This window comes from Brassica oleracea, chromosome C1 (genome assembly GCF_000695525.1).
Source record: "Brassica oleracea var. oleracea cultivar TO1000 chromosome C1, BOL, whole genome shotgun sequence".
NCBI lineage: Eukaryota > Viridiplantae > Streptophyta > Magnoliopsida > Brassicales > Brassicaceae > Brassica > Brassica oleracea.
In genome coordinates this window covers 28,836,833-28,849,232 of record NC_027748.1, presented here as the reverse complement: position 1 = coordinate 28,849,232, position 12,400 = coordinate 28,836,833, and the positions used below count along the sequence as shown (strand labels likewise).

The 12,400-nt window shown below is 35.5% G+C and overlaps 2 protein-coding genes and 1 long non-coding RNA gene across 6 annotated transcripts; all 3 read right to left on the bottom strand.

Annotated features, from left to right (window-relative positions):
• Nucleotides 1-926: 926 nt before the first annotated feature.
• Nucleotides 927-2,499, bottom strand: LOC106344234. Of its 4 annotated transcripts, XR_001270173.1 has the most exons (6): nt 2,303-2,499; nt 2,176-2,202; nt 1,690-2,004; nt 1,536-1,614; nt 1,337-1,454; nt 927-1,220 (listed from the first exon to the last, which is right to left on the bottom strand). It is a non-coding gene; the product is annotated as an uncharacterized LOC106344234 (long non-coding RNA). The 4 variants fall into 4 exon arrangements; XR_001270172.1 differs by having other exon boundaries at nt 1,536-2,004; nt 2,176-2,214; XR_001270171.1 differs by having other exon boundaries at nt 1,305-1,454; nt 1,536-2,004.
• A 3,448-nt stretch (nt 2,500-5,947) lies between these two features.
• On the bottom strand, nt 5,948-8,402 carry LOC106299429 (equilibrative nucleotide transporter 3-like). The gene is made up of 8 exons (XM_013735525.1): nt 8,259-8,402; nt 8,014-8,118; nt 7,580-7,735; nt 7,329-7,472; nt 7,138-7,243; nt 6,755-7,031; nt 6,270-6,531; nt 5,948-6,061 (listed from the first exon to the last, which is right to left on the bottom strand). Exons 1-8 carry the CDS (start codon nt 8,400-8,402, stop codon nt 5,948-5,950), a joined length of 1,308 nt encoding a protein of 435 aa, XP_013590979.1.
• Nucleotides 8,403-8,724: 322 nt separating this feature from the next.
• Nucleotides 8,725-10,522, bottom strand: LOC106307846 (nitric oxide synthase-interacting protein). Its single transcript, XM_013744951.1, has 2 exons — nt 10,183-10,522; nt 8,725-9,571 (listed from the first exon to the last, which is right to left on the bottom strand). Exons 1-2 carry the CDS (start codon nt 10,419-10,421, stop codon nt 8,878-8,880), a joined length of 933 nt encoding a protein of 310 aa, XP_013600405.1. The 5' UTR covers nt 10,422-10,522; the 3' UTR covers nt 8,725-8,877.
• Nucleotides 10,523-12,400: the final 1,878 nt, after the last annotated feature.

The following is a 12,400-nucleotide window of genomic DNA, read 5'->3' as shown; positions in this document are numbered from 1 at the left end:
AGTGAAAGTTAATATTATTTTTAGTTGTTCATAAATTAAATATTTAAAATTATTTATATTATTTTACTTATTTCTTTATTTATATTATTTTATTTATTTCTTTATTCATCTTGAATTTTACTGCATAATGATTCTTTGTGCGAGAACGATTATATAACTAAAATTCTCTGAAATTCTATTAGATTCGAAAATTTTGTTTTCTTTTGTTATTTGTTTATTTGTTCTAATTTTCTGAAGTTTTGCATTATTCAAGTTCCATCGGTAATTTTTTAATATAACAAACATGTGAATTTTGATGAAAAATAAAAAAAGACACGTGGCAGTAAACCCCCATGCCACTTGTCAGAAGAAGGGAAAATACCTACTTTATATATAGAGATATCTCAGGTAGAACCGTAGAAGTAGCTTTTAAAGAAGAGAAAAAAACTAATTACTATTGAAAGTGACATTCGATTGTTTTTTATATAGGTTTGTCAAAATGGTTTTGACCAATTAAAAAGGACAGAGGAAGATCACTTTCTATATTTCGTTCAAAAAGAAAGAACACTTTCTAGTAGATTTAAATACTTAATTTGCAATCCTTTGCCGCACATTCATCACAATGAACCTTTGACTTCTAAAATATCTAGTCAATGGTAGCCTCTAAAACATAAATTACAATTTCATTATGTTGGTAACTTGGTATTATAAGTGGGTGCATTAGCCCCACACTGTACTGGACGTTCGTTTTAGTGAGTTAATTATGAAGTTGATGTTTTTGGACCCATCAGCTAATGTATTTAAAAGATCTGCTTTTTCGTAACAAAAAGAGAGGGTCTATAAAGTTGATAAACGCTTTTATTGATAAATAAGTTCCATACCTGAAATTAACTTATATTCAAATTATGTTATTTCTTTCTTTTGGTCATAAAAATTACGTGAAACTAAAACAGACTGTTTAAAAAAAAAACAATGCAAAAGCTTTAGAAAATGCAGAAAATTATTCATATGGGTAGCTTATACAGCTAGGCCTTGCGTGATTTTTTAGTGTACTCTCCTCGGATGCAACATGTAGTTCTGATGCCTAGCTCCCGCTAAGAGTTGATTGAGCAGCTGCTGTGTTCACTGGGACCTCACCGCTCCCGGTAGCAGTGCCAGTTACAGCTAACTTGTCACCATCTGAGCAGATATAGGACACGTACACATGTAGCTCCATCCATTGCTTGTCTCGATGCTCTCAACTTTTTTCATGCACAGAAACTCAAACTCATCAGTTTATTGTGCAATGCAGGTAGAGACGTTACTAACTCAAAAGATATGTTAACTTATTGGAGGGTGGACCAGCAACAATTTATACATGCATAGGAGTTTTGAGGACGTATGCATTTAGCTCATACACCATTACAGACTCAATTTTCTTCACATCACCATATTATGTGGCACACGTGGATGAGTTAACTGTAGACTCACCCAAACTGCGATTGGCCAAACCATCACCCCTTTAGTTGCAAGTTCCAAAGAATATAAATTTGCAACATCATGTCTGAGCAACTTACCCAGCCAAAAAGGTTTCACTTGCTAGTGTTTCGTTGTCCAAGCAATAAGTCCCCGATGTTGCATTCAGAAATAGGCATCCTGCAAATTAAGTATAGTGAGTATCCGAAAATTTATATAGGCAAAAACTACAGTGTATTGGGAGATGGTTGCGACCAACAAACTTGGGATTAATTCTGGTGGCAAGAATGATCTTAAGCTCCACACCCACCCCAACTAATTTCTGGTGAATTTGGCTAGCTTGAACATTACAGTATGTACACTTATGAATTACGATTAAAAATCAGTAGTTTGGTTGTATATTAATATAAACGAATTAACATGGAAAATCAAATTGGTTCAGAAACAGAAAATAAACATAATGCATTACCATATACTCGATAAGCAACATCATATATGAAGATGATTTCTAACCCGCTAAAGGAAAATAACTGTCTGAAACCGTTTACACTTGGGTAATAGACTGGCATCCTGAAAATGAAGATATTTTAGCAGTCAGAGGCATAATGATTGGAAAATGAATATGTGTGGTAACGCTGCAAACTTCCAAAGAAAAAAATAAAGTTACGAAGTAATACACAACGTTAACCTAATAGACTTAGAGCCAAAAAAAAGAAGAAAGATTTCTGCTTCAGAAACGACCTGACAAATCAACTCACTGGTGTTCATCTGCATAACACACTGTATAAAATCAGTTGGGAGAGTCAACAAAAAGAAAAGGCGGGCAGCCATTATCAGGTATTCAAAAAAAATCTCATTGCTTGCACACCTTAAGCTTTCTAGTAGTCAGTTAGCTCGTGTTGGTTTGAACTTCATCTTCCACCATCTCCCCAACCTTCATAAAAACAATAAATTACAGGACAACGAACATTCTACATTTACAGTAAGAGCATATCCAGGCCCATCAACTCCCCCGCTGGCTTCCTAGAGTCTGAGCAATCTCACATCCATGTTTGAAGGACATCGGCCTGATTTCAAATCGGAAAAAAAGATCGATGAATTAGCCAATTTCAGAAAAAAAAAGATTTATTTACTGTTTTCACGACTTCAGATTATGATGTTCAAGGAAAGAAAAGCTTGCCTTTTATAGGAATAGAGACACTGCCTTGCAGAAGAATAAGATGCATTGAGGGATGATGGAGTTGAGCACGATAAAAGGATGAAGAATCAGAAACGTTTCTGTTTATCTGAAGAGAAGACAGAACGCCATGTCGAAGATTTACAGAGTGATTCTTAACGTAAACTCAATAGCTGTATCAGAGATTGGAGAAGAAGACTCGTCGATTAATTGTGGAAAAGAACACGAAACCCTAAAATTCTTGCGGCTGGTCTAGCTGTCTCTGGGCTGAATTACATGAGTAAACATAAGGCCCACTAAATTATAAAAACACGTAACCCACATTTTAAATGAAACGGTGCACCCAATTGATGACGTGATGCGCGGAACGGTTGTCTTTTGGTGTAATTTGTATTAATTGATGTAGCCATATTTTGAGCTATAAAATGTTGTATAAAAATGTTAGTTGTCGTTGTCTTTTTTATGAGAAAGTAATGGTTAGAAAGAAAAATATATATTAATGAAGACAAATCATTTATAATTATTATTTCTAATTAAAATCAAAGTAGAGAATAGGACATAAATGATATTAGAATTAGTACCCAATAAACTCTTTTTAATTTTTTTAATTAAGCTAGCATCATAGATTACTTTCTCTACATACCGGACAACTTTTTTTGTACGAAACCATTGATCAATGCAAGCAAAATGGAAATTATGGCCGAAAGTAAGAGAGCAAAGATTGTTTCCATCCTTGTAATTTCGGAAGCATACAACACATATATCATTTTCCTCTTCCGTAGTTGGAGGCCTGTTACTACCCTCTAGATCGGTGATGATCAGATCAACGTCTAGTCTTGATGTTGTGTTTTGGTTATAGTCTTTGATAATTAGAGTAACTTGAAGATCATTAGCTAAGATATTTCTGCCGTCTCCATTCATCACGTATTGGATAGTTTCTTCAATGAGGAATGTTGAATCGAGGTAATGAATGTCATGATATGTTAACATGTATTCCATACTCTCAGTTATTAAGTCACTAAAATTACCTTGGCTGTCGATGATAGATGGTAGCTGAAAATCAATGATGGATTGTTGTGTGTTGGATCTGTGGATGTAGTAGTGTTTGCTTTAGGTTTTCACATGAACAATTTGTTTGATGTGACAGCCGATGAGTTATAAGTGGTTAGTTACTCATTCTTGGAGTATCTGTGGGAGCATAAGGTATTGTAGAAATGTATTATATAGGTTGAGGTTAAAAAGATCTTCTTCTAACTTTGGTTTTAAAGATCGTTTATTTACGGGTGTTAAATTTTTTGGAGTTATTTGTTTGTATTGAATTGATTTTTTTTTAATGTTTTACAGTTTCTTTTTTATCAAGACTATGTGTTATTTTCATATTGTTTTTATTTTGAAGAGACTTTCATAGTATTAGTTGTTATGTAGCGTTCGACTTTAGTAATAATATAACTTTAATTTTAAATTGTTAAGCAGTAAATTGTTTAGCTAACCAAAGACACTTGTGCTCTTTATTGTAAAGTTTGTATAGGAAGTGTTGTTTTATAACTAATTGAGTCATAGCTATGCTTTGCATAGTGGAATATTTTTGTTTTGTTTTTGCAGGGGATGGGTGATAGATATATATACCGTTTTGTCATTTTTTGAGTTGTGTTATCTGTAAATATGAGATATTATTTTTTTCATGGGACTGCGAGAAAGATTAAAGGGAATTCTTTGAATGTAATTTATAAGGTATTTTGGGAGCTTAACTTGTGTTTTGGTACTTTTCAATACACGATTATGAATATATTTTATTTTATTGGTGCTTTTATATCTGTGATATGTACTTTTTCATATATGTTTTGCTAATTATTCAAGACAGTTAATACAAAATGGATTTATTTGGGCAAATTAAAATTGCCTTTTTTGGGTTTTTTTCATTTATTCTTTAAAATCAAAATACATAAAGGATAGAGTCTAAACTCTTTGAAGCAGAGAAATAGATAAACTGGTGGAATTGATCCAAAAGGAGATGATAACCCACTTATTAACTTAGATCTCAATCTTCATCGCTCCAAAACATTTATTTATAGCTCGACTTTGGGTCTGTTACAAACGCAGCTCGTTAATGAGAATAAATGAGACGAAGTGGGAAGAGAGGTAGGGTGAAGCTTAATGATTGAATTAAAGCTTGCTTTTAAGAAACATTACAGTAATGCGCGATTGGGGACGATGGAAGGCGATGGATTTCAGATGAAGACGACAAAGCTAACTTTAAAAAAACGGGCCGCTCAATAAATAAACAGAAAGCCTAAAAAAGCTTAAAGAGAAACGAAGGAGAAAAATCGCGTGTTCGAAGCAAAAGAGTAAAGAAAAAACTGTCTCTACTCGACACGTGGCACAATATGGTATGGAGATAGGAGAGGTGAGGTGGAAGCATGTGGAACATTTCACTTCTACTTTATTAGTATAGATAGATATCTAGACACTCTTTTACTAATATTATCTTTCCTATAACTTTTTCAATAAAAAATACAAGTAAAAATTTTGTAACAAAAATTCATGGGGTCAAGTGACCCCCCTCCCTAAAGGCTACCTCCGCCACTGCTTTAGCCATCTTCTCCCTGATCCAACCAGTTGTGTCCTGTGCCACAACCTCAACAAATATCTGGCACACCTTTGCGCCAACATATGCCAAAAAATCCGCGGCCACATCAAGCAATTGAATAACCAGCTAAAGCAATGGACTAAAGGAAATCGTTCCATCAATGATGTACTACCACTGTTTAACAACTCGTATGGATCAACTCGCCATCCTTGGTAAATAGCTTGACCATGTATACCAAATTGAAATCATTCTTGAAGTTCTTCTTCCTGAAGAATACAAATGTGTTGTTGATCAAGTGAATGGTCTCTACAAATATATATGGGAAGACATTCCACCATATCTACTAAGCTTCCCCAACATCTTCCGAATCATGATGCAAAAACTCTCACCACATGCCCTCATTACAACTTTCGGTCTCTGCAAATGTTGTTTACAATCAACACAAAAACATGGCTCGACAGAGACAACGGAACACTACTTGTCATAACTCCAACTGGAACGACAATCAGTTCAAACATTGGAACGACAGTTATTTTATCAGTGTTACATGTCCAAGTGTCTCATTTATTAAAATATTATTATTTTCAAAATTATTTGACACTGTTGATAAACTTTTCCAAGATAATTTAACATCATTTTATTAGTTAACTATAAATGGTTTTTTGGTAAAAGTTTCATGAATTTTGTTTTATTACATATAAATCATAAGATTTGTGCGATTCCGAAAGAAAATATAACTTTGAACCCATCTAAAAGGAACTTTTGGTGCCTATTTGCCAAAGCCAACCAAGGCAAACACCTGCGAATATTCCTCCTAACATAAATGATACTAGCAAATTCCCCAAAGCATCTGTCTCCAAAACCTGTGAATCATATAAAATGAAATGTCAAGGAAAATGAAATTCACGTTTCACAAAATTATTTGGTTTTAAATTTAGTTATTTTCTTTGTTAATTATGATCATAAATCATAATTTACAGCACTTGATCATTCAATTAGATAGTGACCCGAGACTGCGACCAAAATAAAAATTATGAAAATAGAACTATATGTTTTGATAGAAAAACTTACATTGTATTTACTCTTAGGTTTATTTGCGAGAATGCAGACAGTTAGATAACCGTTGGTCAGTCCCAAAAGAGATGTCAATAACACCATCCATCCTTGATCTGCGCTTTGTGCAGTGAAGTAAAAAGCTGGGACAAATAAGAACCGCACAAGCACGCATGAAGTGATCCATTTTATTGATTCAATTTTTAGGTGTTTGCTAAGAGGAATATATCTCGAGAAAGCATCCCACACATTATATGAAGCAACAAGTACAAGAGGGTGCCTATATGATGAGAAAATAAGAAGATTAGTTATAGCAAAAATGAGATGAATATGGTTAAAGAAATAACAGTAGAATGAATAATATATCTACTGATATTATATATCATATTCTTTTCGAGTTTAAGTATGTATGAATTTATTTTCATCACAGTATGACTAAATGTTTCAACTTTCGTGCCATTGAGAAAGTAAAAGAAACAAAGGTATCAAATTAAAGCATATACCATGAACCAAGTTTGTGTTCTCCAGTGTTCTCGTACAAAAATCCAGGAAATATTGACAAAGTCAGGGCGTAGATGAGGAAAAGATTGATTGCAAGGCCCATGTTTTGATCGAGCAACTCTTTGTTGCCTAATTGCGTGATTTTCGTTTCGTCAGCTTCTACATGGTTTGATTCCGCCTTTGCATAATAATGTTTCACAATTGGTAGCTTTGGAAACATGTAAATATAGAGAACCATGCAATTGAACTCGATCAAAGTCGAAAATGCCAAGAATAGCACTGCAATTGATGTTAAATTAGTTTATAACCATTTCAAAGAATTAATGTGAACACAAATTTAGCATATATAGAAAAAAATCTCAAGTTCACTAGTTAAGTGACCTACAAGCGCCTTTTCGAAGACCGTTAGGAGATTTATCGAATGCCGCTTTGGTAACAAGCCTCAAAGCAGATGTTATGGCTCCGGCTACGCCTAGACCCGCGACAAATGACTTACAAGAAAAATTATAAATCTTAGTTAGAAACAACTAGAAATCAAAGTTTACGCCTATATCAATTTTCTTATAAGAATAAAACCTGAATAAACTCAGGACACATGAATGAAAGCTCTCCGAGCATGGCCCCTTCTACATGAGCATTCGCCATCCCAAAACATGCAACAATCGAACATAAAAAGATGTATGCTAATAGAGTTCCTTCTCCTTTGGTAGCCACGTCTAACTATAAGAAAAAAAACAAAAGAAGAAGAAAATGTACTCTTTGGCTGTATTATTTAATGAAGAAATTTCTGCTAACAAATACCATGCATATATATAAAAATTACTCACAATAATCAAAAGAAGAGAGCCGATGAAGAAAATGGTATAACCGATAGCAATTTGCTTCTGGTTCTTCTTCTTTTTCCCCATGAAAACCAAGATGAATATAGTTCCAAGGACAAATGGCTGGTAAACTAGAGTAAGAACTCTTGAAGGATGATACTCCTTTGATGAATCAAATCACGATTCATAGAAAACAAAAGAACATGGAAACAAAACGTTAGAACACTATATAATGGTGGACCTAAAAAATCAAATATAGATAAGTAATTAGTTTTCAGTAGTATATAAATATTAAAATATAATATAGGGAAATTTGAATAAAGCTCATGATTTACCTACATATTGCACGAGTTTAAATATGTGTATAGTTTTCCTCAATATAAATAGAAAAACAATTTATAAAAAGAATTGATGATTCATGATCAAGAAGCTACACTTACAGGGAATACTTGATAGTAATAATCGGAAATAGTGAGTATTGTGTTCCATGCCACAAGTTGTCCTACTCCTAAGATACAACATACCACCATAGCTCCAAACTTACCCTGTTCCATATAGTCACTCATCACAACCCCAATCAATGTCTTTTATTATACACAAGTGTGCAAATGTTTTTCTTTTCTGACAAAAATACACATCAGCAAAATTTGAAAATTTATTCTTGTTATCTACATTATTAACTGACCTCGAGCTTCCTTGGGATGTTCTCAGTTTCAATGTTCATGTTTTTAACTTCTTCTTTGTTGTCACAAATGTTTAGAGGAAGTAAGAATAAAAGTGTGAACAAAGGAAAAATGAACAAAAGACAAAGAAGAGAATTCAGAATCATGAAGTGAAAACTGGAAACAATCTATCTGGCCTTTTGTATGCTCCATACGTGATATTTTGCAAATAAACAATTTATAAATTATAGTACATGTCTTTCTCGTTTATTACTTTACTATAGCTAAAGAAACTGCGATCCTATGACTTGCTAAACGTCTCAGCCGCGTACAAGAGATATTAAAACAAATAATACACTAGTTTTGTACGGCTGCCTTTTAAAATATGATTGTTGGTTTGTTACAAGCTGTCTTTGTGTTTGAGATCATGTCTAACATTAGGTACAGCTCAAAGGGTATAATTGAACGTATCAAATTGTAGAGTTCAACTTCATGGAAACTTCTTTGAAAGACTCATGGTATTGGGGTAGAAGTGCAAATAAGATCGGATGAAAAGAACAAGAACCAAAAGCCAAATAGAGAAAACAGTCTCTTAGTTGTATACAATTTTAACACAAACATCTGATGCGCTGTCCACAATCATCATGTCTTACCCATCCGCACCATCCCTAAACCAGAGCCACTACCCAAATGCTTGTACTCTTTAGCCTCAAGATGATCGTCGTGCTCAGCAAAACCAGTGCCTCCTTTCTTCAACCCAACCAAGTTCCTGTCCTTGCAAGGTTTGTCACACACAAGACAGACTTTGTCCACGGGCATAAACTTTTCACCACACTTCTTGCAGAAAACATGTCCGCATGAGCTAAGTGCCACAAGAGACATGGTGTTAGTCAGAGTGACTTTGCAGCTCGGGCAAATGTAGGTTTTGTCATAAGAGCTTGTTGATGACGATTTCGCCTTCTTCTCTTCCTCTTCGCTGTTATCTTCCGTGAAACGGATAGCAAAGAGGTTTTTAAGCTTGAGCTTCTCTTTGCCCTCTGGACAGACGGTATGAGTTTCCGGAGCTTCAACTCTAACTGAAGCTCCTGGTGTAGCCGATGGAAGCCAGAAGGCTTTCATTGTCCTAAGAGCTTCCTCTTCAAAAGAAGTCGCCTTCACACTGTTCGCCCCATGAAAACCATTCTTGTCCTGGCTTTGGCTCTTGTCACTGTATCGAGGCAAAGCACCATGGTTTTGCTGATCAAACTCGTCGAGCTCTCTAGCCTTTTGTAACATTAGCCTCTCTTCTTCTTCGTCCTTATCTTGATTCTTTTGAGAAGCATGGGCAGCAAGCCTCCTGAGAACAATCCCACATGTTAGTAGCACTTCTCTCAGGATATTAGCATACAGAGCAAAGATATATCACAAAATGACAGCTCTTCAAGAGACCCATTAACGTAAATGTCGCAACGGGTCTTAAAAATATACAAGAGGGGAGAGTCAAGTCTCTAAGCCCCTTTCTACCATAGACAAGCACAAACAAAACTATATGCAACCAACCATAAATCATCTAACCCAAAATGGCGTCAGAATCATCTCGAACAATACTTGAGCAACAACATCATAGGATACATTTTTTAGCTAGTCCAATCAGTTAAAACTCCAGAAAGAAAAAGAAAAGAAAACACTTTGGGCTATATAGTTAAGGTCACTTTAGAAGCACATCACACTCACACTGTGAGGGTAATGCTTCAGCCAATTTCAACAATGACTTAAAAGATCTAAACAAAGAGTCTCTCTCCTTCAAACCCATCAATAATCCAATTATACACCAGTCACTTAGGCAGCAGGACACAGAATGAATAATGGAATTCCACAACCCTATCTAGATCTCGAAGCTAAAAAACATACGAACGTATAAAGAAGTTAACTTTACAACAAAAAAGAGAAGACTCTTTGTTTTACTACCTCTGGATGTCTTTCTTCTGCGCGAGGAAGCATTCGAGGATACACTCTCTGCAGAAGACATGACCCTTGTGGCAACACATGGGATCGATGAAGGGTTTCAAGCAGAGGGAACAAGCATCGAAGGGCTTGATCGAGTCTTTCCCCAATCTCTCCCTCTGGGTTCCATACCCTAACTTCTTCTTCTCGTCGTACGTGAAGTACGCGAGATCGTTGTTGTTCTTCGAGTGTCTTTGCGGCATGTTCGATGCTTAATCGAGGATGGGAGAGAAATTAAGAATCCAAATCGCAAACCCTAGAAGTTTTGTTTTTTTTTTTCAGATTGGAAACTGATTTCGATTTTACAACCGCATCCTTTACCGTCCAATTTAATAATAATCTTGACCGTTCATTTTAGTTTCAGAACCTATTATAGTCCCCCACACAATTAAGCCCACATTCTGTATCCCAAAGTTTAAATCCAATTTATATCCACTATGGAAGTTCGAATTCAATTTGTCCGTATATTTTAAAGTTCCTAACCCAAAATCAAACAAGCATTGGTTAATTGCGGTCTATTGTTAACCAATAAATCGCAAACCAGTCTTTCCAAATCATATGCTTAACAAAATCAAAATTATTTTGTTAGAATCCATTTATAACCTGCTTTTTTCACAAACTAGAACTAATTAGACGTGTTTTTCTTTTGCACAATATCCTAAGTAGCGAGATAGATGACATTATCATCTCAACCGAGAGACTAACAAATAGCGCCTTTTGTTTTTCGTTATGATTGGATTCACCCATTTTGTATTATGATGTTAGCATTATCTGATTATTCAAGATGTTGAATTTAGAGGATGTGTCGCTGCCTTACCTCCTCTTTTCGCTTATGTTGTTCTCGTTGCCAGTTTAGTTTTATCTCTAGGGTTGTAGAGCCTTTCCTCATAGACCTTGACCTATCGAGAATCGTCTATTCGAGGCATCTGTTGAGAACTTCTTTGATTTTTAAATCTCTCTCAGAAAGGCATGGCAAATCTCCTGAGGTACTTTAGCTTCCTCACCGTCGTGGTGGAAGTGCTTTTCAAGCTTTTCAGTTCACTTATTTGTGTGAATCTATTTGGATCTGCCTAAACTTTAAAGAAAGGAAAGAGGTCATTGTCTATTTTTGTTGTCCTCTTGAATCAAATGCCCAAAGTAATCTATTGAGTTCTTTTTCGGTCTGGAGTGGCCAGATAAACATGGCATCTACTGCCTGCTTCACCAGAGATAATCGTTCGCTTCACTAAAGGTAGCTGGTTTGATTGGGCCCACGTTCACTGCGGCTTGTTCTCGAGGCATGAGCTCGGAGCAAGCTCTCCGAGAATCAATGGTTGGGGCAGGTATTTTGACCTTTTCTGCATGTTGTAACGAAGAGGAAACCTTTGATTTGCCTATGTCCCTTGGTATTTCATATGCTAAGTTTATAGGGGAGTCGGGCCAGCTCTTGTCTATTTGATGTTAAGATATGTACCTTGTTAGCTATAACATCCCCGAACCGTTTTAGACATCGGTCAGTCAGCCGGGCAACAATCAAACAAGAACATGCCCGAATGACCTTCTTCTGCCAAGTCCGGAAGTGTTACGACGGGTTGAGAATAGACTTTCCAAGTCACAAAACATAATTATGTAACCCAGAATATTCATTCAAAACTCGTTTCCTCTAATCTTCAACCTGAGGCTTTGCAACTCGTACCGAATCATAAAGTTGTGTTAGGTTGGACTAACCTAATATTAGATTCAACACGTCACCGTTATAAATATACTTTATTTCATATATATAAAACACGAAGTTCACAAGCCCAAAATATTATACATAGGATCCATGGACGCAGCCGAAAGTAAAACATACATTCATATATCTTAAAAACGAGTCTTTAGCAAAAGATGTCCAATCTACACCAGCTACTACAGTTCCACGAGCGCTATGGTCCTTTCTACTGGTCACCTGCAAAAGGATGTGAGGAGTGAGTGAACTAGTTTCACTCAGTGAGCCTGGGTTCCCTATCTAGCATATACAACTACCCGTCATTCTAAACCCCACCCCAAACACAAACAAGACGGGTAGTTCAACAATCAATATTCAAGATCATAAAGCATGACCGATTTAAGCAATAAACCATTAAACCGTAATAAATCAAACACTCTTTATGAGTGTCATATCAAACAACCATATATATATACTCCTAGGGCCCAACATAAT

What these genes read in the sequence shown, in the direction of transcription:
- LOC106299429 (XM_013735525.1), bottom strand. Translation starts at nt 8,402, where the DNA reads ATGATTCTGAATTCTCTTCTTTGTCTTTTGTTCATTTTTCCTTTGTTC. An exon ending in CGGTCTTCGAAAAGGCGCTT is followed by an intron (nt 7,032 to 7,137) that starts GTAGGTCACTTA and finishes CATCAATTGCAG; the next exon opens with TGCTATTCTTGGCATTTTCG. An exon ending in AACCTAAGAGTAAATACAAT is followed by an intron (nt 6,062 to 6,269) that starts GTAAGTTTTTCT and finishes TATGATTCACAG; the next exon opens with GTTTTGGAGACAGATGCTTT.
- LOC106307846 (XM_013744951.1), bottom strand. Translation starts at nt 10,421, where the DNA reads ATGCCGCAAAGACACTCGAAGAACAACAACGATCTCGCGTACTTCACG. An exon ending in CAGAAGAAAGACATCCAGAG is followed by an intron (nt 9,572 to 10,182) that starts GTAGTAAAACAA and finishes GATTGTTCTCAG; the next exon opens with GAGGCTTGCTGCCCATGCTT.